General features: G+C 45.9%; 1 protein-coding gene across 1 annotated transcript; it reads left to right on the top strand.

Moving 5' to 3' along the window:
* The first annotated feature begins 807 nt into the window (after positions 1 to 807).
* On the top strand, positions 808 to 5,837 carry LOC140069984 (SLAM family member 9-like). The gene is made up of 4 exons (XM_072116316.1): positions 808 to 926; positions 2,593 to 2,913; positions 3,978 to 4,235; positions 5,710 to 5,837. Exons 1-4 carry the CDS (start codon positions 875 to 877, stop codon positions 5,835 to 5,837), a joined length of 759 nt encoding a protein of 252 aa, XP_071972417.1. The 5' UTR covers positions 808 to 874.
* Positions 5,838 to 24,559: the final 18,722 nt, after the last annotated feature.

Below are 24,559 nucleotides of genomic sequence, written 5' to 3'. Positions count from 1 at the left end.
CACTGCAGTAGTGATTGCTGGGGTTCTGTACATAGTGATTACTGGGAGGCTGGGAGGCTGTTTATAATGATTGCTGGTGGAACTGTATATCGTGATTGCTGGGGGAACTGTATATAGTGATTGCTGGGGGAGCTTTATACAGTGATTACTGGGGGCTGTATATAGTGATTGCTGCAGGGCAATATTTAGTGCTTGCTAGGGGGCTGTATATAGTGACTGCTGGGGGGGCTTTATACAGTGATTACTGGAAGCTGTATATAGTGATTGCTGGAGGGCTGTATATAGTGATTGCTGGGGGGTTGCATATAGTGATTGCTGGTGGCTGTATACAATGATTACTGGAGAGGCTGTATATAATGATTGCTGTGGGAGTCGTTTACAGTGATTACTGGGGGGGGCTGTATATAGTGATTGCTGGGGGAGCTGTATATAGTCATTGCTGCGGGGCTGTATATAGTGATTGCTGGGGGAGCTGTACATAGTGATTCCTGCGGGAACTGTATATATTGATTGCTGGGGAGGCTGTATATAGTTATTGCTGTGGAGCAGTATATAGTGATTGCTGTTCCCTGTCTGGATCACTTTTATACGGGGGCCCCCATTTACTCCCAGGGGTCCCCCCATGACCTTAATCCAGGGGTCCCCCCACGACCTTAATACGGCCCTGTAGAAGACAGAAGATGTAATAAACACTACTCTCTTCTTCTCAGTGTATCTAGTTGTCCCTGGTTGTTGACTGGAGATCCTACCTGCTCCTGCTGCAGGTCTTCTTTAACCTCATCGTTCACTGTCAGTGCTACGTGCTCAGTGGTCGGGCTGCTTATAGTCCTCACATCCGGCCTCAGACCTTCTCATTTTTACAACGATACGAGTCATGAAGATGCTGCTGTGTTCTCTGCTCTGTACTATGATTATTCTTCAGCCTGGTGAGTATTATACCGTTATTGTAATAAATGTAAAGATTTTGATGATTTACATATTTTCTGAATTCCATCTAATTTTGCTATAACTGGAGGACAAGCAACATGACTGGTGCCAAACCAGTACAACATGACTGGTGCCAAACCAATACAACATGACTGGTGGCAAACCAATACAACATGAATGGTGCCAAGCCAGTACAACATGACTGGTGCCAAACCAATACAACATGACTGGTGCCAAGCCAGTACAACATGACTGGTGCCAAACCAATACAACATGACTGGTGCCAAACCAGTACAACATGACTGGTGCCAAACCAGTACAACATGACTGGTGCCAAACCAATACAACATGACTGGTGCCAAACCAGTACAACATGACTGGTGCCAAACCGATACAACATGACTGGTGCCAAACCAATACAACATGACTGGTGCCAAACCGATACAACATGACTGGTGCCAAACCAATACAACATGACTGGTGGCAAACCAATACAACATGAATGGTGCCAAACCAATACAACATGACTGGTGGGAAACCAATACAACATGACTGGTGCCAAACCAATACAACATGACTGGTGCCAAACCAGTACAACATGACTGGTGCCAAACCAATACAACATGAATGGTGCCAAACCAATACAACATGAATGGTGCCAAACCAATACAACATGAATGGTGCCAAACCAATACAACATGACTGGTGCCAAACCAATACAACATGACTGGTGCCAAACCAGTACAACATGACTGGTGCCAAACAAATACAACATGACTGGTGCCAAACCAGTACAACATGACTGGTGCCAAACCAATACAACATGACTGGTGCCAAACCAGTACAACATGACTGGTGCCAAACCAATACAACATGAATGGTGCCAAACCAATACAACATGACTGGTGCCAAACCAATACAACATGACTGGTGCCAAACCAGTACAACATGACTGGTGCCAAACAAATACAACATGACTGGTGCCAAACCAGTACAACATGACTGGTGCCAAACCAATACAACATGACTGGTGCCAAACCAATACAACATGACTGGTGCCAAACAGGGGACCCATCCTGGAGAACATTACATTGATGCGCTACAAGCTGTTATAAGCTCAGCATACCAGAATATGACTAGAGTACACCTGTACCACCCACCAACCACTGCCATATAAAGGGACCGGGATGCCCAATGAGCGCTTCTTGACACTACTTTGATGTATCCATAGATGAAATAGAGTTTCCACTTATGTAAGATTTTCTGATTAGATCAAATTTCTGGTGTTTAAGGAATTTAAGCCAACTTCATGGCAAGTGGGGATTACACATTTACTATAGTCTGAATTCAGCCATAGCCAGGAGAGGAATATCACGATGGACACACAATGCAATCCTCCCAGTGTCTTCCAAGAAAAGGAAGGGTGGAGATAAGAACTTATTTTATGAATTCATTGTATTTGAAGCCTAGTATTCTTAATGGACACCCTACATACTTCCATCTTGGAGTATACTTTGATGGCCAGGGTGTTATTAGACTCACTGCCTCAGTCATCAGTAATTCTACTATCCAGGTTCTAATCATCAGCAATAATAGAATAATCAGTAGAACATCAGTCATACTGTCCTCACATCCTATAATACCGGTACAATAACTTTCTTTCAGGTCTCGTCTCTGGTTATTTCTGTAGACAAAGACATGTATCTGGCGTCGAAGGAGGAGAAGTCATCCTACGTGTCCCTCAGGAGGAGCTCCTAGTAATCCACTGGGATTTGTTACCAGAGGGAAATCTTATTGTTAGAACTGGACCTGGAGGATCTATTGATGATAGTGATGTGATGACTCAGTACAGAGGAAGAGTGAGAAGCGAGGCTGATGGGTCCTTACACATCTATAACCTATCACTGCAGGACCGGGGGGTCTATGGAGCAGATATACTATTATCAGAGGATGATGAATGTGTTGTGTTTAATCTCACTGTGTGTGGTAAGTTTTAAATTCTTTTTATTATATTTACTGCTTACGGTATATTTTTATATTATTTTCTAATCCTCGTTGACCTTGGCCACACTGTTGAGTTGCTGATCTTTCTCCGTGAAGCGAGGAGCACATCCTGATTTCTATAAACTGGTCACTACATCTCTTTGTCATCTTCATCTTGAATCTTGTGAACCAAATGCCCACATGTCCCCAGCATGTAAGTCCTGGTATGGACATGTCACATTGATGTAAATGCCACCCACGGCTTTGCCGGAAGCATTTACATACATTACACCAGCGAGTGTTACAGGCGGAGGGTTGAGTCAAACCCAAACCTGAATCTGAACTTCTGACTCCAGGTTCAGGGATCTGAACCCGCAAAGTCTGGTACAGACCCAAACTTTGCGATTCAGGTCCATTCAACACTAGTGGCAGAAAGTTACTGACAGTGACACCGCACCATGAGGTGATGGGAGATGTAGCCCCATTATACACTTCATGGGAGGCATATACAAACACAATAAGAGAACTAACAAAGTCATAGGACTGCGAGGCTTCTGATCACAAGAACTTTCAGTCTATGAGGATGAGGGGGTGACCCAGAACGTGTAAGAGCTTGTATGAGGCTCCAGCCAATCTTTATAAGGGATAAATAATACTGCATCAGCTACAGAACGAGTTATCACCAGGTCTCTCTGACGTCTGTGAGAAGATGACGCAGCGGCCGCACTGTTTGAGACCATAGAAGACCCTTCGTAGTTACAATGTGATGATAAGATGATTCTAGGCTCTAGCTTATCATTCTGTAGCAGGTCATGTTTTTTTTAATAATCTATATGTAGGAACAAATCCCCTGCATTACATGTGCTCAGATGGACCTCAATGTTCTCCATACACTTTGGTCTTTACGAGCCTCTACACCGAGACTCAGCTGATCCCATAAGATTCAGAGCTGGAGAAGGTGCAGGCCATTCGATGTGAGGTCCTCCAGTCTCCAGCACCCTCCCCCTCACGATGTGACCTCACTGAGCTGCCATATTGTCCTGTACTTTAATTATTTATTTCCATAGAGCGCCTATCCCCCGGAGACATCAGGATGACCCCCACCATCACCAGGAATGGCTCCTGCTCTCTGGGGTTGTTGTGCTCAGTGGATAAACCAGATGTGATGATAACATGGAGTAACTTACACGGCGGTGATGTCAATGTAACCGGAGGTGTCCTGTATGTGCCCCCCAGTGATGTGACCCTCACCTATATCTGCACTGCACATAACCCTGTCAGTAATGTCTCCAAGACTGTGATCCCCGGGGAATACTGCGAGACAGGTAATAATATCTACTTACTGGGGTCAGCCATTGGGAGTAATACTGAGCACATGTATTTCAGTTTTATGTCGTATACATTGGAGGTAGATAATGATGTCCACTTCTGTGACCTCCACACCAATATAAGCAGAGTTGAGCGAACCTTTAGTTTCATTTTGGGTTTGACATTCATATTCGGCTGCCCAACCCGGATGTATTATCGGCAAATTGATTCCCCTTGCTACTTGTCATGGCTATGATTGGGCAGGGGGTGAATAAACTAGGGATGTGAGGGACTCTTTAACCCTATAAACCCTACAAATCAGCCCCATTATGGGAAAAATTACCTTTTAAGAATTGCCTCATTTATGTTGAAAGTTGCTTGTTAACCTATAAAAAAACACCATCAAAGTCTTATGCAACACAGTTAAGACGAGTCACCTTTCACCTGTGATGATTCACTTTTAGAGCCTGGAAGGGGATTTTCAATCCAGATGCCCATATTCTGCCCTCTATAGCATCTATAACTTTGCTTCCTGTCATTATAAGAATCTCATCTTTTAGATATCAGAGCTGCAGATAAAGATCCAATTTGCAACTATGTCATCATAAATTGGCCTAATAAACTATTACCAGTATGTTGTCTAGCAGCATTTTATCCAGATCAAGTTTCTTTCATGGCACACATTTGTTCCATTATCCACAAAATCAACTTTGAAGGGAAGGAGGGAAGAAGTCAAGAAGGAGGAGCAGAGTTTAACATGGAAGTCAAGCTCTCCCGGCCTCCAAACGCCTCCTTCCCTGCAATTGAAATTATGAACAGGACTTCTGGAGATCTGGTTAGTGATGTCTCTGGGTACACGACCATCAATAACAATGGTGGAGGCGTTCTGAGGAAGAGAGAGCTTGACTTCAGTGTTAAAACTTGGAAGTGAGTTGTAAATTGGTTGTATAAAGTCAAGGAGGAGGAGAGTCAAGGTGGGGAGCTCTGAACACCTCCTCCTCTGTGATTGACATCATGCATCAGACTTCAGGAGATACGGTTAGTCATGGCTCTGGATGCAGGACCGTCAATTACAGCGAAAAGTGCTTTCTAAGGAAGAGAGAGCTTGACTTGGATGATGCCACCACACTGGGCCATGAAAGAAACATGAGCTAGAATGTGTTCAGCTGCTTGACAACATACTGGTAGTGGTTTGTTATATAAATTCCTGATGACAGGTTCCCTTTAAATTCTCCCCATTGTGTGTTAGGAGCACATATCCTTGTGTAAAGAGGGATGTCCTGCTGGCACAATGTGGATTGTACGGGGATGATCGTCCTATTATAATCAGTTACCGATTCTGGTGCTGGTTATAGACCTAAAATCTGAACATCCAAGACTTCGAAGAATAATGAGGCTGAAGACACATTCCCGGGAATCTTCTATTGTAGTTGTCAATTAATATAAAACTTCAACTTATACTAACTTGATATGTTTCATATTATTTGATAGCAAGAAAAGATTTTACACCAAGGAATCTGATCCGATTGATATTATCGGGGATTGTGTTACTTCTCACCGGTGGCGTCTTCATTCATCATCTCAAGACTGAAGTCATGGAAGCTCCTGGTGGACGATGAAGACGTCTACGTCTTGTAGTGTAGTGGGGAAATGGTTCATGTTAGACTTGTTCTGTACATTTTTACCTTCAGTTATTTTTCGGTTTAGGAGTTTTGTATTTCTTATTAGGATTTTTATAAGAAATATTTTTTGTGATTTATATGATGAAATGTCTGATCTCACCCACGTTCAGCTCGACCACTCTCCAGCTTCTTTGTTGCTCTCAGCCATCCCCCTCTCTGTGAACGGAGATAGCTATCTGTCATTCAAGCAGGCGGTCTTCTGCTAAACAGGATTACTTCATCAATCTTATATTTTCTTTATCTCACAACCCCAAACAGCTATTTTCTATCTTTAATTCCCACTTCCTCCTACACCCTCCCCAACCTCTCTCATTTCACCTGAGGAATTTGCCTCACACTTTAAAAACAAAATAGACGACATCAGGGAAAGTTTCAACCTTCATCCCCTGCAACCCACCCACAATATCCAATCCCTGTTAACCAACAGTATCCAATCCAAGCCTCTGTTAACTAAGTTCTCATCCCTCACTGGCACCACTTGTGCGCTTGACCCAATCCCATCACATCTTATCCCCAATCTCACTACTGTGCTCATTCCAGCCCTAACTCACCTCTTCAACCTTTCGGTATCCACAGGTATTGCTCCATCTTCCTTTAAACATGCAAATGTCACACCCATCCCAAAGAAGCCATCTCTGGACCCATGCACACCACTGAACTATCGCCCTATTTCACTACTTACATCTGCTTCAAAACTCCTGGAACTCCACCTAGAACTATCTTCCTATCTCTCGTCCAGCTTTCTCCTTGACTAAGTACAATCTGTTTTTCGACCCAACCGCTCCACTGAGACTGCCCTGATCAAAGTTTCTGATGACCTACTGTCAGCTAAGGCAAAACATCTCTACTCTGTTCTCCTCCTCCTTGACATGTCCTCTGCTTTTGACACTGTTGACCATCCTCTCCTGCTGTAGACGCTTTGTTCTCTTGGTATCACTGACCGTGCCCTCTCCTGGATCTCCTCATACCTTTCCAACCGGACATTCAGTGTCTATCACTCTCACACCACCTCCTCTGCTCTTCACACTTTACACACTGGGACACATAATAAAGTCCTGTGGCTTCCAATACCATTCATGTGCAGACGACACACAGATCTATAGTTCTGGCCCAGATGTCTCCTCTCTTCTAGCCAGTATTCCAGAGTGTCCATCAGCCATATCCTCCTTCTTCTCTAACCATTTTCTACAACTTAAAATAGACAAAGCAGAACTCATAATCTTTCCTCCACCTAACACATCCCTCCCACAATTCATGGCTCCACACTCTCCCCGGTCCCTAAAGTGCGTTGCCTTGGAGCCACCTTTGACCCCGCCTTATCCTTTAAGCCTCACATCCAGGCCCTTACTACAATCTGCCGCCTCCGTCTCAAGAACATCTTTCGCATCCGAACCTTCCTTAATCCAGAGTCTACAAAATTACTAGTCCATGCCCTCATCATCTCTCACTTGGACTACTGCAAAACTCTTCAATGTGGTCTCCCAGCTACCTCTCTAACGCCCCTCCAATCTATCCTAAACTCTGCTGCCCGGCTAATCCATCTGTCTCCTCGCTTCACCTCGGCATCTCCTCTCTGCCAGTCTCTACACTGGTTACACATTGCACAACAAATTCAATGTAAAATACTAACCAAGACCTACAAAGCCGCCCGCAACCTGTCGCCTCCATATATCTCTGACGTCACCAGCCAATACCGCCCCACACGTAATCTCCGTTCCTCACAGTACTTTCAGCTTCACTCTACTACAATCTGCTCTTCTCACGACCACATCCAGGACTTATCCCGTGCATCTCCCATACTCTGGAACTCTCTACCAAAATGTGTCAGACTGTCCCCCACCTTCCAGACCTTCAAACGTAATCTGAAAACCCCCCTGTTCAGGATCGCCTGTAATGCACAATAACTGCTCTGCTCCCTCACCTCATGTCTCCCCCCCTGCCCATATAGATTGTGAGCCCTCACAGGCAGGGTCCACCTCCCACTTGTCTCCATGACTGCCTTGTTCCAGGAGTTATTCCTCCTTCAGTGGATGGAGGAAATGCTTCCAATACTCTCAGGTCTGGTATTGCACATTGTACTTTGTAAATTCTACTTTTATTTTGTCTTTTAAATTAAACCTTGAATGATTAAAAAAAATAGAAAAAGTGTCCGTCAGGAAAAAACTGATGAGGAGCTGAAGCCATTGGCCAGGAAATTGAGAGAGCAGTCAAAGCCTTTGATGCATTTGAGGTTAATTTATAGGCAAAACTTTCTTTTCTCTTTCTTCCATCTCTCTTCTCCTTTTTTCTCTTCCTCTTCTTTTTCTCTTTTTTATGTTTTCCTTATTCTACTTCCATTTATTTTTCTACTTATTAGTTACTATGTGGAAATTGTAACCATATCGTCCTGCTGGATGATAATGTTTTTCTTGTTTTTTTTGCTTATTTTATGACTTATACTGTTATAATATAAGATTCATATAGTAATTCTTTAATGAACAATAAAATAAAAAATGTAAAAACTGTTGTCTGCCTGTACGTACAATAAGAGATGGGTAGTTCTCAGTATGAAGTTCTGACTCCATCATTACCAGTCCTATAGCGTCACTGTAGATGAGACCTGCCCTTTAATTTCCATACTGTAATTATACTATTTTTTAATTATATGTATATGTAGAGGTTTACTCACACCATCTCTTATGGAATCTAATGGGATAAAATTATCTGATATCTATCACTGATGTTCCACCTGAAATATTGTTTGCCGATTGGTGACAGGTTTTGTGACAGTAGCGTGTGGTGAGTCCTGGGGAAGATCAGCTGCAGCTAGTGTGTGCCTATGTCTTCTCATACATTCTTCCTCTGTTTCACACCATCCCCTTCCCTCCTCTGCCTGCTTAATACATATGACAGGAAGTGAGAAGGGAGCTACATGAGTGTGAGAGGAGACTGACACAGGCTGCAGCTCTCTCCTCCCTCGGGACTCACCACACTGGCAGGGAGCCAGGTAGAGATGGGCGAATCGATTCTAACGAAAAATTGGATTCGTCACAAATCCAAAGTTTACAGTGATTTATGGGAACAAAGTTTTATTTTCCTCCTCTACACACAGGGGTGGAACTGCTCCACGTCATGCAACAAGAAATCAATGTGTGGCTTCTCCGCGACAACTGAAAATCGGAACCATGGTGACAGGCAATGGGATGAACATGGTGTCCGTGCTGCACCGAGGAGGGATGGTCCATGTGCCCTGCATGGCACACGTGTTCAATGTTGTTGTCAACAGATTCCTCAAGTCTTCCACCCATCTGCAAGACATTCTAACAATGGCCAGGACACTGTGCACGCACTTCAGCCATTCTTACAAAGCCAAGCACACCCTCCTCGAGTTTCAGCGCCAGAACGGCCTACCCCTACATAGTCTGATATGTGATGTTTCCACCCGTTGGAATTCCTGCCTCTATATGTTAGACCGCCTGTATGAACAGAGAAAAGCCATTAATGATTTTTTGATGATGCAAACAGACCGTAGTACTCCCCTGTGTAACTTTGATGTCAGCCACTGGCAGCTCATGCGTGACACCTGCCGCTTGCTCAGGCCATTTGAAGAGGCCACGTTATTTGTCAGTCGCCAGGACTGCGGGATGAATAACGTTATTCCACTGCTTCATGTCCTGGAACTCATGCTGCAAAATATTTCTGGTCAGGGCACTGGAGAAGTGGAGACTACATCTCATGGCCACATGAGTCCGGTGGGGGCTGAACTGGAGAAGGAGGAGGAGGAGGACATTGGAGCACAAGCAGAGTCTGGAGAAATCAGTGGTTTTTCCACTCAGGTGACAAGAGAGGAGGAGCAGGAGCATCCGGAGGAGGTAGAAGACGAGGCAGATGACCTAGAAGCACCGTGGCAGTATACTGTGGATATGGAGGCCAGGAGTCCCTCAGAGTCACTTGCGCAGATGGCCCGCAGCATGCTGCTTTGCCTAACTAGTGACAGCCAAATAGTCAACATCCGGTAAAGGGATGACTTTTGGCTCTCCACCCTCTTGGACCCTTTTTCCAGCTGCCGAGAGGGAGGAACAACTGGCGTATCATAGAGAAATACTGTGCACACAGTTGGCCGCTGCCTATGTGCGGCATTGTCCATCCTCTGTCAGGTCTGACTGGGGGATTCCTGACGGTCATCGCTCACGTACTACTGCCACCGCTGCTGTGGGGAGATGGGGGGTATGGGCAGTAGCTCCTTAATGAGCAGCTTACTTTATCTGCCTATTGAGGAGGGTAGCCGCCACCAGGAGCAGGACATGGAAAAGACCCTGCACCAGCAAGTGGTGGCCTACTTGGACAGCACTTTACCACCCCAGGTAGAGGATCCCATGGACTACTGGACAGCCAAACTTGATGCGTGGCCGCAACTTGCAGAGTTTGCAGTAGAGAAGCTGTCCTCCCCAGCCAGTAGTGTGGCATCAGATCGGATGTTCAGTGCAGGGGGGGCCATCATTACCCCAAGAAGAACCTGCTTGTCCACCCTTAATGTGAAGAGACTGACCTTTGTCTAGATGAATGAGGCTTGGATCGGCCAGGATTTCAACACACCAATGCCTTATGCATAAGATTAGATCAGCCATGATGCCTCCTCCAAATGTTGAGAAATGAGTCGGGGTTCTAACTACCTGCCTCAGCCACTGTTCTGATGCTGCCACCATCTTGATGCAATATCGAGAAGAGAAAAGAATTTGTCCTATGGGGACATTATCACCCATTTGTCACATAAAATGTAACTTTTATTTCTGATTTTTTAAAAAAGGATGAATCAAAGATCAATCAACTATAAGTGAGGTTTTAAAACTAACAGACAGTGGTGCACAGCGAATTAGACACGGGACATATAGGGCAAATAGTAGTAGGTCCTATTAGGTATAAGTCTATGTATGAGCCGTCCGGACCATCAATTTATTTCCCAGCTGAGTAACTTTACTGCAGTGTAGCCCCTTAAGCCTCCTATCTGTAAGTTATAACACAGCACATTCAGAGACCAATATCATTTCTATTCCAAAGCCTCGACAAGCTAAGGGGAGGAGGGGAAGGGGGAGTACGGGAGGATTCCTATATATTGCCCTACAGTTAGTCTCCAGTCATTCCATCACACATGTAATTTGTGTTATTGCTGAATTGCGAGACGCTTTGGCACACTGCTGAATCTAAAATTATAAAGTGCAAGCTAGCCCCCCCAACATGTTTCGCCACTAAACGTGGCGTCCTCAGGGGTACCGGGGCTATAATCCACTCATTGTGCCACTCTGTGGGCTCCTGATACTGCTGCTGCCACCGCCTCCGCACTCTATCATTGTGCCACTATGTGGCTTTCCATGCTGCTGCCACATGTGGGCTACCGCTCCTTCTTCTGCTGCCCCCACCTCCACACTCTATCATTGTGCCTCTCTGTGGCTTTCCATGTCGCTGCCACCATGTTGTTGACAGCTGTGGGCTCCTGTTGCTGCTTCTGCTGACGCCACCTCCACACTCTATCATTGTGCCACACTGTGGCCTTCAGCTGCTGTGGCTGCCGCCGCCACCTCCACGATCTGTCATTGTGCCACTCTGTGGCCTACCATGTTTCCGCCACCTCCATAATTTGTCATTGCGCCAATCTGCAGCCTACTCATGCTGCTGCCAACTGGAACACCCTATGATTTACATAATGCTGTTTTCACCCTCCATCGCTCTATGATGTTGCCACTATGTTTAGTTTCCACCTTCATTTCATCTGCCAGAAGAAATGAATAGCCTCAGGATTGATAGCCAGGAGTGGATACAGAGCACAGAGGACATAAAGTATCCCATTTACTGGTCATCTCTGTTTTGGACCCACTCCTGTTTGTTTTTTGCTTTAGCAATACTGATGGATTATTGACCGATTCAAAGGGGACACTGACGCATGAAAAGAAGGGCAAAATGATCAGTGCCGTCAATGCAAAATTACTGCCGACACCCTCTCCAATCTTTTGGGGGGTTTCTACATGTATCAGTGTTTAACAGAACAGGTTCTGTCGTAATCTATGGAATCATCTGATGTCAGTGTAAAAAGAGTGCACTCTGTGATGTTATAGTGTTGGCCCTCAGCTCAGTCCTTTCGAGCTGGCACAGAGGTTACCTTGTCAGGCTGCGTTCCAGGTTCACTTATTTGGTGAATTTGGCCTCTGTAAGTGCACATGGAAGTGAAGAGTGAAGCGATTCTAAGAGCCGCGGCTGTCATGTGCGTGTCATACTAAAACACAGCATTGTTTGAAGACCAAACCACGCTCCCTATGCAAATTTAAGCATGGCACAACATTCTACAACACCCTACAGGCTCTCTGCAGCCAGGAAATGCCTGTTTTTTAACGTAATTTGACATGATTCGATTCGGGTCGAATCAAATTTTTTTAAAAATTCAGCGAATCGGGACGAAACGAATTTCAACAAATTCGCCCACAGCACAGGCTATTGGATCCCGTCACCAGCTAAAAATGACATTCCTGGTGACAGGTACAGAGTGTAGCATGGTAGCTGATATCACATGACCTCTGTGGGATCTGGCTTGTCGCTCTTCAAAAATTAAATTTTCTTTAGAAATTTTCTTAACTTACAGAGTAGTTTTGGGAACGGATGCCCTAATGCCAGTGGGATGGATTTTCAGGTCTGTATGGCACAGGGCAGGTAAACATGTGGGAACTATGCATATGGTACATCATATCTGGGACTTATATTTGTTCTAGTTTCCACAGTTGAATTGGTGGATGACAATTATTTTATTTTTTTTTTGTCTTGAGGTGTCTTCTGTTACCATATCGAGAGGACATGTTCTATTATTAAGGGAAAACATATGGTTTTACAAGCGGAAGACCAAAGGGGGATTTAAAGCCATGGCCAGGAATTGCAACTTTTACCCCCCTTACGCCAGCTCCAAATAGAAGTGAAATGGGTCGTGTAGCAGGGATGCCATGTGCCGGTGCATCAGGCCCTGAGCTAAATATATAAGGAGGCCGGAGACTCTTAGTAAATCCAACACAACCAAAGGGGTAGGGGAATGGAGGACATCAATTTCTGGCAATGCCCCAGCATTTCATATATCCCTTCCCCCCTAGAGTTTTTAGAAACATCTCCTGGGCTGTTGATACTGCTAAAATTACAACTACTAACTTAATCGATATTAAGTATCGTCACTAGAGGTCCAAGTTCTACTGAGGAAAATGGACCGTAAAATATCATCAGCCCATGTGACATGTAACCTTAAAATGAATGAGCTTATCTGTGTCACCATATGACTGCAGTGTGAACCCGCTCATAGCGTCGTGCTAAATCCTACTAATCTGAGAACCTCTCATTGTGGAGCCTGGAAATTACACAGTACAAAATGGTATCTTTCATGTCTAGTGATGCGCCCAAGAGAAATCACTGCCTGTTTTGAAAACACAAAAAACCCCCACAAGAAATTAGGAAGTAATTATTGAAAGCAAAGTATCTCAACTTGTGTTATCTGAAGCCAGAAAGTGTGATCTGGTTGATGATGCTTTTCCTGTATAGAGGTGTCACTATTAGCAGGACTTAGTCTACAGTCCTCACATCCACACTCACAACTTCTCATTAGTCTGGTGATACAAAGTCATGAAGACGTTTCTATGTTCTCTGCTCTGGATGATGATTATTCTTCAGCCCTGTGAGTATATTATAGTCTTATAGTCTTAGATTTAGTGGGATCTGGTCGCTTCTCCTGAACTGATTAAGAAAATTACAGAAGATATAAGAAGAAGATATAAGATGCCCTAAGAAATGCTGTGACAGGACACGGGGGTCTATAGCTCCTGCCCCATGGCACATGTTTCCACATTAGGCCACTGTGGTCTAGATGGCACAATGGGGCTCATTTACTCACCCGGTCCATTCGCAATCCAGCAGCATGTTGTCCGACGCTGATTCGGGTCTGCCAGGATTCATTAAGGTCCGTGCGCCTGATATCCAGTAGGTGTCGCTGCTGCGCCGAGGTCCGCCGGAGTTCACCTGCTTCGTCCCAGTGCATAAAAAGTGCTTGATCTTGCGACATAATTCTTTTTTAAAATTCTGCGTTTTTTTCGAATCTGTCAAGTTGTCCAACGGCCACGCCCCTCGATCTCTATCGTGTGAAAGCTAACGCCGATGCGCAACAATTCGAGCGCGTGCGACAAAATCCCGAGGCTATACGGCGCAAATCGGAAATATTTGGGAAACCCGACCAAAGTGCGGTGTTTGGACCCTTAGTAAATGAGCCCCAATGTCTTTAGTTTAGGCGTTTTGGGCAGTAGTCCAAGGCTCAAGCCTTCTAGGGGGCCATTGCCACCCACCAAATTTTTTACTGAGAAGTCCTTCACCCATAAAATCTTCATACATCTGTTCCTGCACTCAATAGATTAGCTGTGGCCCGTGCTCATCCCTGAACCAGAAAAATATAATAAGAATCTCACAGGGCAAACTCACCGGACTGTGATCTACATCATACAGTTAAAGGAAATTTACCATCAGAATCCACCAGGGGCACCTAATCATAGATCCAGGCACCGGGACTGTGGTAATCTGGCATTGTAAGCTGTTACCTTCGCCCCTGCTCCCTAAGTACATTGAGAACTTCCTGAAGGGGCAGGTGGGAGGGTGAGAAGGCGACTGTCTGGTGTCAGGATTAGGGGTAGTAGACCCACTTAACCACCGCCGATGATGCCGACACCTGGGAGTGGAGTCTAAGTGGTACCCTGGTTTCACCAGAACCCACCGCAAAGCGGGTTGGACTTGCTGCGGTGTGGTACCACCAGGTCGCTCCACAGGCACAACTTTGTCCGTGTTGGTGGCCAAGGCGAGGCAGAACAGGCAGGAGGTCAGGACAGGCTGCACAGAAGCGAAGTAAGGAACGGAATAAAGGTCACAACGGGAAATCACTATAAACACACAGGACATAGGGAACAAGATTTTTCTAAGGCACAAGGCTCAAAGATCTGGCAGGGGAAACAGGAAGGGGCTGGCAATTTATCAGGGCAGGCCAATTATCGGCACACTGACCCTTTAAATCTTACCCTGCCGGCGCCAACGCACTAGGAGACAGGGACGCGCACGCCGGAGCCAGGTCACCTCGGTCGGTCAGAAACCGAACTCAGCGGAGCTTGTGTGCCCCTGTAAAAAAAACAGGGGGGCACGGACCAGTGAGATGGAGGAGGTGAGCACAGCTTTGGTTTTTTTTAAATACCTGCCCAGCAGCCTGCAGGATTTTCAAAAGAGTCGGGACAACCCCTTTAAAGACACATTCAATGTGGTTAATAAACACTATGCTAATTCTAAATTTAAAACAAATAGTGAAAATGGTTTCTTACAGCTCTTATAGTTTTTTATTTTTATTGTACAATATTACATATTTTTATACCATAGTATGTTACATTTCCCGGCCTAACAGAACACAGTTCCAAATAGAATGAATGATGTTAGGATCAGGCATCTCGGGGGCCATATTGTCACTTCCAGGACTACTTGTTCTTTTATGCACTGAATATTTCTGCACCTAATCTGTTAGGTGTTTTTTTCCAATTGGTTGCCATGACAGCTGCAGTCCCCTCCCAGGTCTCTCGGCCTATCATTCAGGGATCTCTAGTACAGCCTGCCAGATGCTGTGGATTGATAATCTGATATCTGATGTTAGTTCTTTAAGAATTTAAGATTTGACAATATCAGAAAATTTTGGTTAACTTCTGTCGGAACCAGGGATGATTGTCAAGCATGAAATAACATAGAGCTAAGGCTGTGTTCACATTAATAATAATAATTCCTGTATTTATATAGCGCACACAGATTACGCAGCGCTGCACAGAGCTTGCCAGATGAGTCCCTGTCCCCAATGGGGCTCACAATCTAATCACCCTACCAGTATGTTATGGAGTGTGGGAGAAAACCGGAGGACCCGGAGGAAACCCACGCAAACAGAGAGAGAACATACAAACTCTTTGCAGATGTTGACCCTGGGACATAAACCCAGGTTCCCTGCTCTGCATGGCTGTAGTGCTAACCACTGAGCCACCACGCTGCCCACATTACGTTTTCGGTGTACGCATAGCATATATATTGGGAAAGTTCCTGACATATTCGCTAAGTGTAGCCATTGAGATATACTGGCAGACCGAGGCATAGTTGCTGTCTCCATCTTCTCAGTATTTGACATATTTGGTGTAAAAGACAATGGGGCACATTTACTTACCCGGTCACCGGAGTTCACCGAAAGTGCATTGTCCGACTATAATGCCCTATGCGGTGATTCACTACAATTGTGCACCCAATATCCTGCATGTGTCGCTTCCCTGCTCAGGTCCCCGGAGTTCACCTTCTTCTTCCCGGTGTATGTAAGTGCATTGGATGTGACACAATTTGAAAGTTAAATCCCGCGCTTAGTCCAAATCAGATCATCCAGATCATCCGACGACCCGCCCCCCAATTTGTGTCGCATGGAAATCAGCCCAGCTGCTCCAAAAAAAGGGTCGCGTGCGACACAATACCAGTGCAGACCCCTGTTAAATACCTGTGCAAGCCGTTTTAGCCCCGAAAAAGGTGAACAGTCCAACTAAGTGTGATGCGCAAACCTAAGTAAATGAGCCCCAGTATGTAAAGATGTAGCAAGTTACAACTTTCCATCCTCCAGGTAAGTCGCTCAGCAGGAGGGAGGACGCCGGTGATGTCAGTGCACATATAAGGACACTGACATCACTGGGGAAACGCCCCATACATCTGCAGCAACCAATCACTGGCTGCTGCCACTGTTGACCCCTCCCCCTGCATGCAGGGGAGAGCACGGGTCTCAGGGCGACATATATATATACTGTACGTCTGTGCCATAAGTTGTAAGGACAAATTGGAATTCGCCCGACATGTCCTTACAAGGTATGGCATATAAAATGATGGGAACCCATCCTAAACGGAAGAGCCTGGCTGGTTAATGTCCCTAGAGATCCTTTTTCATGGGCCACTAATCGGGTGCATGGTTGTCTGAATTGTCCTGGTCCACCGGTCCAAGTCAGCCACAGATGATTGTTTGTGGACAGCGCATATCCTCATGTGGATGAGTGTCCTATTATTATCAACTACTCCTTATACAGATTATCCGATTATATAGGGATGGCCAATCCTGTGACGATCAACTGTTCCCTATGCAGATTACACTGGGCAGCATGAAGAGCCCTCTAAAAATGATCCATCATCTCCTCATAGCATTGGTGCGTGTTATGGACATAATGGGGCTCATTTACTAAGCGTCGGGGATCGCACTTTAGTCGGACTGTTTATCTTTTTTTGGGGCTTTGCACGGCTTGGACAGGTATAACAGGTGTCTGCGCTGGGATTGTTTTGCACGCAATCAGATTGTGGCAACAGAAATTGGGGGGCGGGCTGTCAGACGATCCAACTGATTCGGACTGAGGGCGGGATTTAACCTTCAAATTGTGTCGCATCCAATGCACTTACATGCACCGGGAAGAAGAAGGTGAACTCCGGGGACCTGAGCGGGGAAGTGACACATGCAGGATATCGGGCGCACAATCGTAGTGAATCGTGGCACAGGTCATTTTCGGTGGACAATTCACTTTCGGGGAACTTTGTCAGACAGGTAAGTAAATGTGCCCTAATATATGACCACCTAAGAGGACCATAAGGTCTTGAAAACAATTTAGCTTACATCTTCGTTGATGCTCTAATCTTCTGGAATATTTGTCAATGAATACAAAACTTATTAACAATTTTATATTTTACAGAGTCTCTTTTGCCTAAAAGAAAAGATTCTATATATATAAATAAGTCCAGAGCAGCACTACTAATATTTCATCACATATGGGCGCACACCAGCAGAGTCCTGGTAGACAAACTCCATGTAATACATCCAAAAAAACAGGCAGCACCCCGCAATTCAAAAGTGATAAACCAAGAGGATTTATTCATACCACTACTGGATGTGTATAAATAATATATATATATTGTAGACGTCTTCTTCTTTATATACACCACACCCCTCTATCATGACGTACAGCACATGCTTCCCTGTTGGGGAGCAGTATGAAGGGTTTATTGGACAGCATGGTGGCTCAGTGGTTATCACTACAGCCGTGCAGTGCTGGGGTCTTCTGTTCAAGTCCCATCCAGGTCAACATCTGCAAAGAGTTTACATGTTCTCTCACGTGTTCGCGTGGGTTTCATCCAAAACATACTGATAGGTTGATTAGATTGTGAGCCCCATTGGGACGGGGACTGATTTGGCAAGTTCAGTGCAGCGCTGGGTAATCTGTGTGCACGATATATATAAAGGATTATTATTATTATTTATCACTTCAACAGTAGTTTTACAATTCGGATACTAAGAAACAGCAATAATAGAACAATCAGTAGAACATCAGTCATATTGTCAACTTTCTATCAGGTCTCGTCTCCGGTGATTCATGTGGACAGCAAAATGTATCTGGAGCTGAAGGAGGAGAAGTCATCCTACGTGTCCCTTATGTGGAGATAAAAAGGATCCACTGGGTTTTGGTACTAAACGGAGTTCATATTGTTACGACTGGACCTGGATACATTGATGATAGTGATGTGCTGACTGATTACAGAGGAAGAGTGAGAAGTGAGGCTGATGGCTCCTTACACATCTATAAGTTATCGCTGCAGGATGGAGGGGACTATATAGCCAATATACGAACATCAGGGGATGATAGATGTGTAGTGTTCAGTCTTACAGTATATGGTAAGTTATTGTGTGTATATAAATAATATTCAATGTGGCAGCCATATAGACTGATGTTCCACTGGAGAGGATTTGTATCAGAATCAGAATATATAGTATATAGTATATAGTGTGAGTGACACAAACATTTCTATTCCACCTCAATGGTAAAAAGATGTTTGGCCAAAAATTAGAACTCATTAGCTTCCCTCATGTGCGTTCCTCTGAACTTTGCTCAGGAATATGGAGGAATATTTCATATGCTTTATCACAACTTAAAGGGATTGGCCACTTTTCAATAAATCCTTTCCAATAGACGCATATCTGCATGTGTACATACCTGTGTCTTTGCCGCAGCCTTTCCCTGTTCTTCCCCTTCTGTTCTATACATCTCTACACAACTTCCGGTTTCTCCTTCAGTCCGTACTAATGCCAGCCTCCAGTGTTTTTTTTTCACTCCTTCCGTCTCACTGACAGACACAGAGAGAGGGGAGGAAGCAGGGTGAGTGATGATCTCCTGCTGCAAGTCCCTCCTATTTACCAGTGTAGGACCTTTGTTTACATGCAGAGTGCACAGACAGTCTGCACACAGCACTAAAGGAAGAATCAGGGACAATGAATGAATTGGTGAACATTCAGGAAATATTATTAAGGCAGTGAAGGCACATAGGCAATTAATGTTAAAGAGTGGCCAACCCCTTTGAGTCTTCATGCACATAACAAAATTCGTGACCAGATCACGAGCTCCATAGAGGTCTGTGGTACCTAACCATAGTGCGGGGCTGGCACTATGTACTCAAGCGTATAATGGTGCCTCCATCCCCCAGAACCTACCAGATCTGTCAGGAGGCTCAGGTTTCCAGTGCTGCTTGGCAAGGCACTTCTATGTCTGGGTTGACACTTCGTTTTTGGAATATACTCAGCATATACAATAGTAAAGCTCCCAACGTATCAACGTACACACCAGTAAACTAAGATCCTCCTCAGCACAGGGATGAAATATCCTTTCTAACATTCCCTCTTTTATGCTCCCAAAAAACACAATTTACATTTACATTGACAGAATTTTAAAAAGTGAGATAAAACGGTCACCACTGTATTTTTGCCAATTGCAAACAGAAAAAAAATAATTGAAAAAAAAAAGTTACAAAAATAATAAACAAAAATACGACTGCATCCTTCTAGGGTCGAAAGGGTAGAGTCCAAGAGATTTTCAACTTTTTCCATGGCAGAATTAGCCAATCATCTGTGTGAGTGTCAAATTTTTTTCAGACTGGTGGGGCACGAGTGTGAAGAGATAGGTCTCCATTTAGACTCCTTTCACATGATTGTATACACTCCCAGGCCATACCTGGGCATAGTGTATAGCCGAGTGCAGGAGGGAGGATGGGCGAGTGCTCCTCACCCCTTCCCTCTCCATAGGCAGCCGAGCGGCCTTGCTGTGAAATTATAGGACATGGTCCGGCTCCATCGCAGTGCAGAGAGGCACAGCGTTCTCACCGCATCGTAACCGGGTGTCATAAACCTATGGGGCCTTGATACAGCTGCAATTTGTATGGCCACATAACCGTCCCCCATGTGGTGAAACCGTTCTTCTTTCATAGAGAAGGACTTTCTCATCTGCAAGTTCAGCAAAACTGGTCCAAACCAAAAAAGATGACCAGTCCAACACTGCAAGAGTTGCCTTATATCTCTAGTATCCCCCTATTATAGATAGGACACCCTTACCTGACCCGATCTCCACCTAGATAATCTTTTATAAGGACTTACAATTTCTGGCAATTCTTTGTCTTCATAATGGTTCTGACGAGAAGAATATAATGCAATGTAAATGTTTCCTTCTTGTTATTTCCATAGAGAGACTTTCCCCCGGAGACATCAGGATGACCCCCACCATCACCAGGAATGGCTCCTGCTCTCTGGGGTTGTTGTGCGCAGTGGATAAACCAGATGTGATGATAATATGGAGTAACTTACACAGCGGTGATGTCAATGTGACCGGAGGTGTCCTGTATGTGCCCACGAGTGATGTGACCCTCACCTATATCTGCACTGCACATAACCCTGTCAGCATTGTCTCCAAGATGGTGACCCCCGGGGAATACTGCGAGACAGGTAAAAATATCTGCCACTTGGATTAGTATATACATAAGCCACATGTGATTCTACTTAAGGTTTTGCTTTCTGGGTCTACATAATATCGCCCACTTCTGTGTCTGGCTCCCTCTAGTCTTCTGGTGTACTTGTTACACAATGCAAAAATGTTTACTCATTTTATCTTTTTCAGATTCTATTTTGCTAAAAAGAAACCGAAAGGATTTTAGAACAAGGAATCTGATATGTTTCATATTATCGGGGATTGTGTTACTTCTCACCGGCGGCGTCATCATTCATCATCTCAAGACTGAAGTCATGGAAGCTCCTGGAGGACAATGAAGACGTCTACATTGCGCAGTGAGACCTATGGGTGCAAATGATTATTAAAAGACTTAACGAAGGGAGAATATATTTCAGCAACTTTTATTATTCAAAATGAAAAAAAAAAAGATAAATATAAAAAAAGTGTCTCTCTTAGGGTCCTTGTTAAAAGAAGTGGGTGTTTAAAAAAAAAAAAAAAGTATTGTGTATGGAGGGTGTAGTCACAGAGGGGTCAGAGCACCCATGCTGACCCCTGACCACTGCTGGCTATGATAGAAAGGTGTCAGGACACAGGACATGGCAGCTCGCTGTGTATGGCGGGTGTAGTCACAGAGGGGTCAGAGCGCCCATGCTGACCCCTGACCACTACTGATTATGATAGAAAGGTGTCAGGACACACAGGACATGGCAGCTCGCTGTGTATGGGGGGTGTAGTCACAGAGGGGTCAGAGCGCCCATGTTAACCCCTGACCACTGCTGGCTATGATAGAAAGGTGTCAGGACACACAGGACATGGCAGCTCGCTGTGTATGGGGGGTGTAGTCACAGAGGGGTCAGAGTGCCCATGCTGACCCCTGACCACTGCTGGCTATGATAGAAAGGTGTCAGGACACACAGGACATGGCAGCTCGCTGTGTATGGGGAGTGTAGTCACAGAGGGGTCAGAGCCCCCATGCTGACCCCTTACCACTGCTGGCTATGATAGAAAGGTGTCAGGACACACAGGACATGGCAGCTCGCTGTGTATGGCGGGTGTAGTCACAGAGGGGTCAGAGCGCCCATGCTGACCCCTGACCACTACTGATTATGATAGAAAGGTGTCAGGACACACAGGACGTGGCAGCTCGCTGTGTATGGGGGATGTAGTCACAGAGCGGTCAGAGCGCCCATGCTGACCCCTGACCACTGCTGGCTATGATAGAAAGGTGTCAGGACACACAGGACATGGCAGCTCGCTGTGTATGGGGGGTGTAGTCACAGAGGGGTCAGAGTGCCCATGCTGACCCCTGACCACTGCTGGCTATAATAGAAAGGTGTCAGGACACACAGGACATGGCAGCTCACTGTGTATGGGGGTGTAGTCACAGAGGGGTCAGAGCGCCCATGCTGACCCCTGACCACTGCTGGCTATGATAGAAAGGTGTCAGGACACACAGGACATGGCAGCTCGCTGTGTATGGGGGGTGTAGTCACCGAGAGGTCAGAGACTCCATGCTGACCCCTGACCACTGCTGGCTATGATAGAAAGGTGTCAGGACACACAGGACATGGCAGCTCGCTGTGTATGGGGGGTGTAGTCACAGAGAGGTCAGAGCGCCCATGCTGACCCCTGACCACTGCTGGCTATGATAGAAAGGTGTCAGGACACAAGACATGGCAGCTCACTGTGTATGGGGAGTGTAGTCACAGAGGGGTCAGAGTGCCCATGCTGACCCCTGACCACTGCTGGCTATGATAGAAAGGTGTCAGGACACACAGGACATGGCAGCTCGCTGTGTATGGGGGGTGTAGTCACAGAGGGGTCAGAGCACCCATGCTGACCCCTGACCACTGCTGGCTATGATAGAAAGGTGTCAGGACACACAGGACATGGTAGCTCGCTGTGTATGGGGGGTGTAGTCACAGAGGGGTCAGAGTGCCCATGCTGACCCCTGACCACTGCTGGCTATGATAGAAAGGTGTCAGGACACACAGGACATGGCAGCTCCCTGTGTATGGGGGTGTAGTCACAGAGCAGCCAGTGCTGACTCCCCCCCTCATTGTTTTATCCCAGTAATATCATTAAAGCTGTGGTCATTTTGCCCCATTAAATTATGTGGTTGTGTATTTCTTCCAGACATTGGGGCAGATTTACTTACCATTCGCGATCCAGCGGCGCGTTCTCTCCGGTGGATTCGGGTCCGGCCGGGATTCACTAAGGCAGTTCCTCCGACGTCCACCAGGTGGCCTATTCTTGGTGAAGGTAAGTCCAGCAACACTTTTTTTTTTAAATGCGGCGGTTTTTCCGAATCCGCCGGGTTTTCGTTCAGCCACGCCCCCGATTTCCGTCGCATGAATGCCAGGGCCGATGCGCCACAATCCGATCGCGTGCGCCAAAAACCCGGGGCAATACAGGGAAAATCGGCGCAAATCGGGTAACACGTCGGGAAAACGTCAGCAATGTCTCCAAGACTGTGATCCCTGGGGAATACTGCGAGACAAGTAAAAATATCTGACAGTTGTTGGATTTGTATATACATAAGGCACATGTGATTCAACTTTATGTTTTACTTTCTGGGTCTACATAATATTGCCCACTTCTGTGTCTGGCTCACTCTGTAATCTTCTGGTGTATTTGTGGCCAAGTAGGGAAGGTGCCCCTGGACTGGTGGCTGTATGGATATGTCAATAAGGGGTTAATTTCAATAAGGGTGTCAGGCTTCTGGGGTAGTGAGCCCCCTGGACCACCGCGGACGATGACACAAGCCGACACCTGGGGCCGGAATCTAAGTTGCACCCAGTTTTCACCAGAGCCTGATGCAAAGCAAGTTGGTCGTGCTGTGTTGTGGTGCCACCAGGTCGTTCCACAGGCGCGACTTGTTCGTGGTGGCTGCCAAGGTCGAAGTTTCAAGTTGGCAGGCAATCTTGTGGTCAGAGAAAGGCAGATGGTTCTAGGTCAGGGCTGGAGCAGGAGGTCAGGGCTGGCAGCGAAGGAGCAGAGTCGAGAACAGGTCTGTGGTCAACAGGAGGTCAACACACAGGAATCAATCACAGAGGGAAGCTTTCTCTATGGCATATAGCTCAAAGATCGCTGGGAAGCCGGGACAGGAACAGGAGCGTAGATGTCAGGTTCGCTGGAGAGAATGCTGGCACTTCTGGTTCTTTTGGTGGTACCAGCAGTGTTCTCCAACCTCCAGCGCGTGTCCACGCAAACTCCTCCTCTCGTCCCGGGCAGCGGCTGCTAAGATCTCGCGCTGTCTAGGAGTTGTGTTCTGAACTGCTGACTTGTGGTACCTCTGCATGGTGCCTGCTATTGTGCTTGGTTATTCTGCACCATGAGGGGTTAATTCTCAGTAGTTGTCCAGCTCCTATCAGGTTCTGGAGGTGGGGTTCTGGCTGCATAAATTGCAGCCTCACTAGTCACCTGTGCCAGTGTTTGAAATCCCTTCTCCACTCGCTCAGCAGTAGGTTTGACTTGCTCTGTATCTGTATCGTTGTTGACCTCGGCTCGTTTTTGACATTGACTCTTTGCCTACTGATTTTGCTATTGACGTACCCTCTCGTTGTGACTCCGGCTAGTTAACCATTCTTTTGTGTTTTATGTTTGTCAGTCTGTGTGTGTTTCCCTTCCCACACCTAGCAGTGTATTTCGAGTCTTCAAGTAGTCGCCCCACGGTTTAGCGTGGGGGGGCTATAGGAAGGGACAGGGGTTGGGGCAAGCTCAGGGCACACTATCCCCTGTCCTTTGTGTTACCCAATCCTAACAGTAGAGAGGTAAGTGAGCCCAGGCCGGGATGCTGCCACGGAGAAGAGC

This window comes from Engystomops pustulosus, chromosome 7 (genome assembly GCF_040894005.1).
Source record: "Engystomops pustulosus chromosome 7, aEngPut4.maternal, whole genome shotgun sequence".
NCBI lineage: Eukaryota > Metazoa > Chordata > Amphibia > Anura > Leptodactylidae > Engystomops > Engystomops pustulosus.
This window is presented reverse-complemented; position numbering and strand designations above follow the sequence as displayed.

What these genes read in the sequence shown, in the direction of transcription:
- LOC140069984 (XM_072116316.1), top strand. Translation starts at nt 875, where the DNA reads ATGAAGATGCTGCTGTGTTCTCTGCTCTGTACTATGATTATTCTTCAG. An exon ending in TATGATTATTCTTCAGCCTG is followed by an intron (nt 927 to 2,592) that starts GTGAGTATTATA and finishes ACTTTCTTTCAG; the next exon opens with GTCTCGTCTCTGGTTATTTC. An exon ending in GTTTAATCTCACTGTGTGTG is followed by an intron (nt 2,914 to 3,977) that starts GTAAGTTTTAAA and finishes TTATTTCCATAG; the next exon opens with AGCGCCTATCCCCCGGAGAC.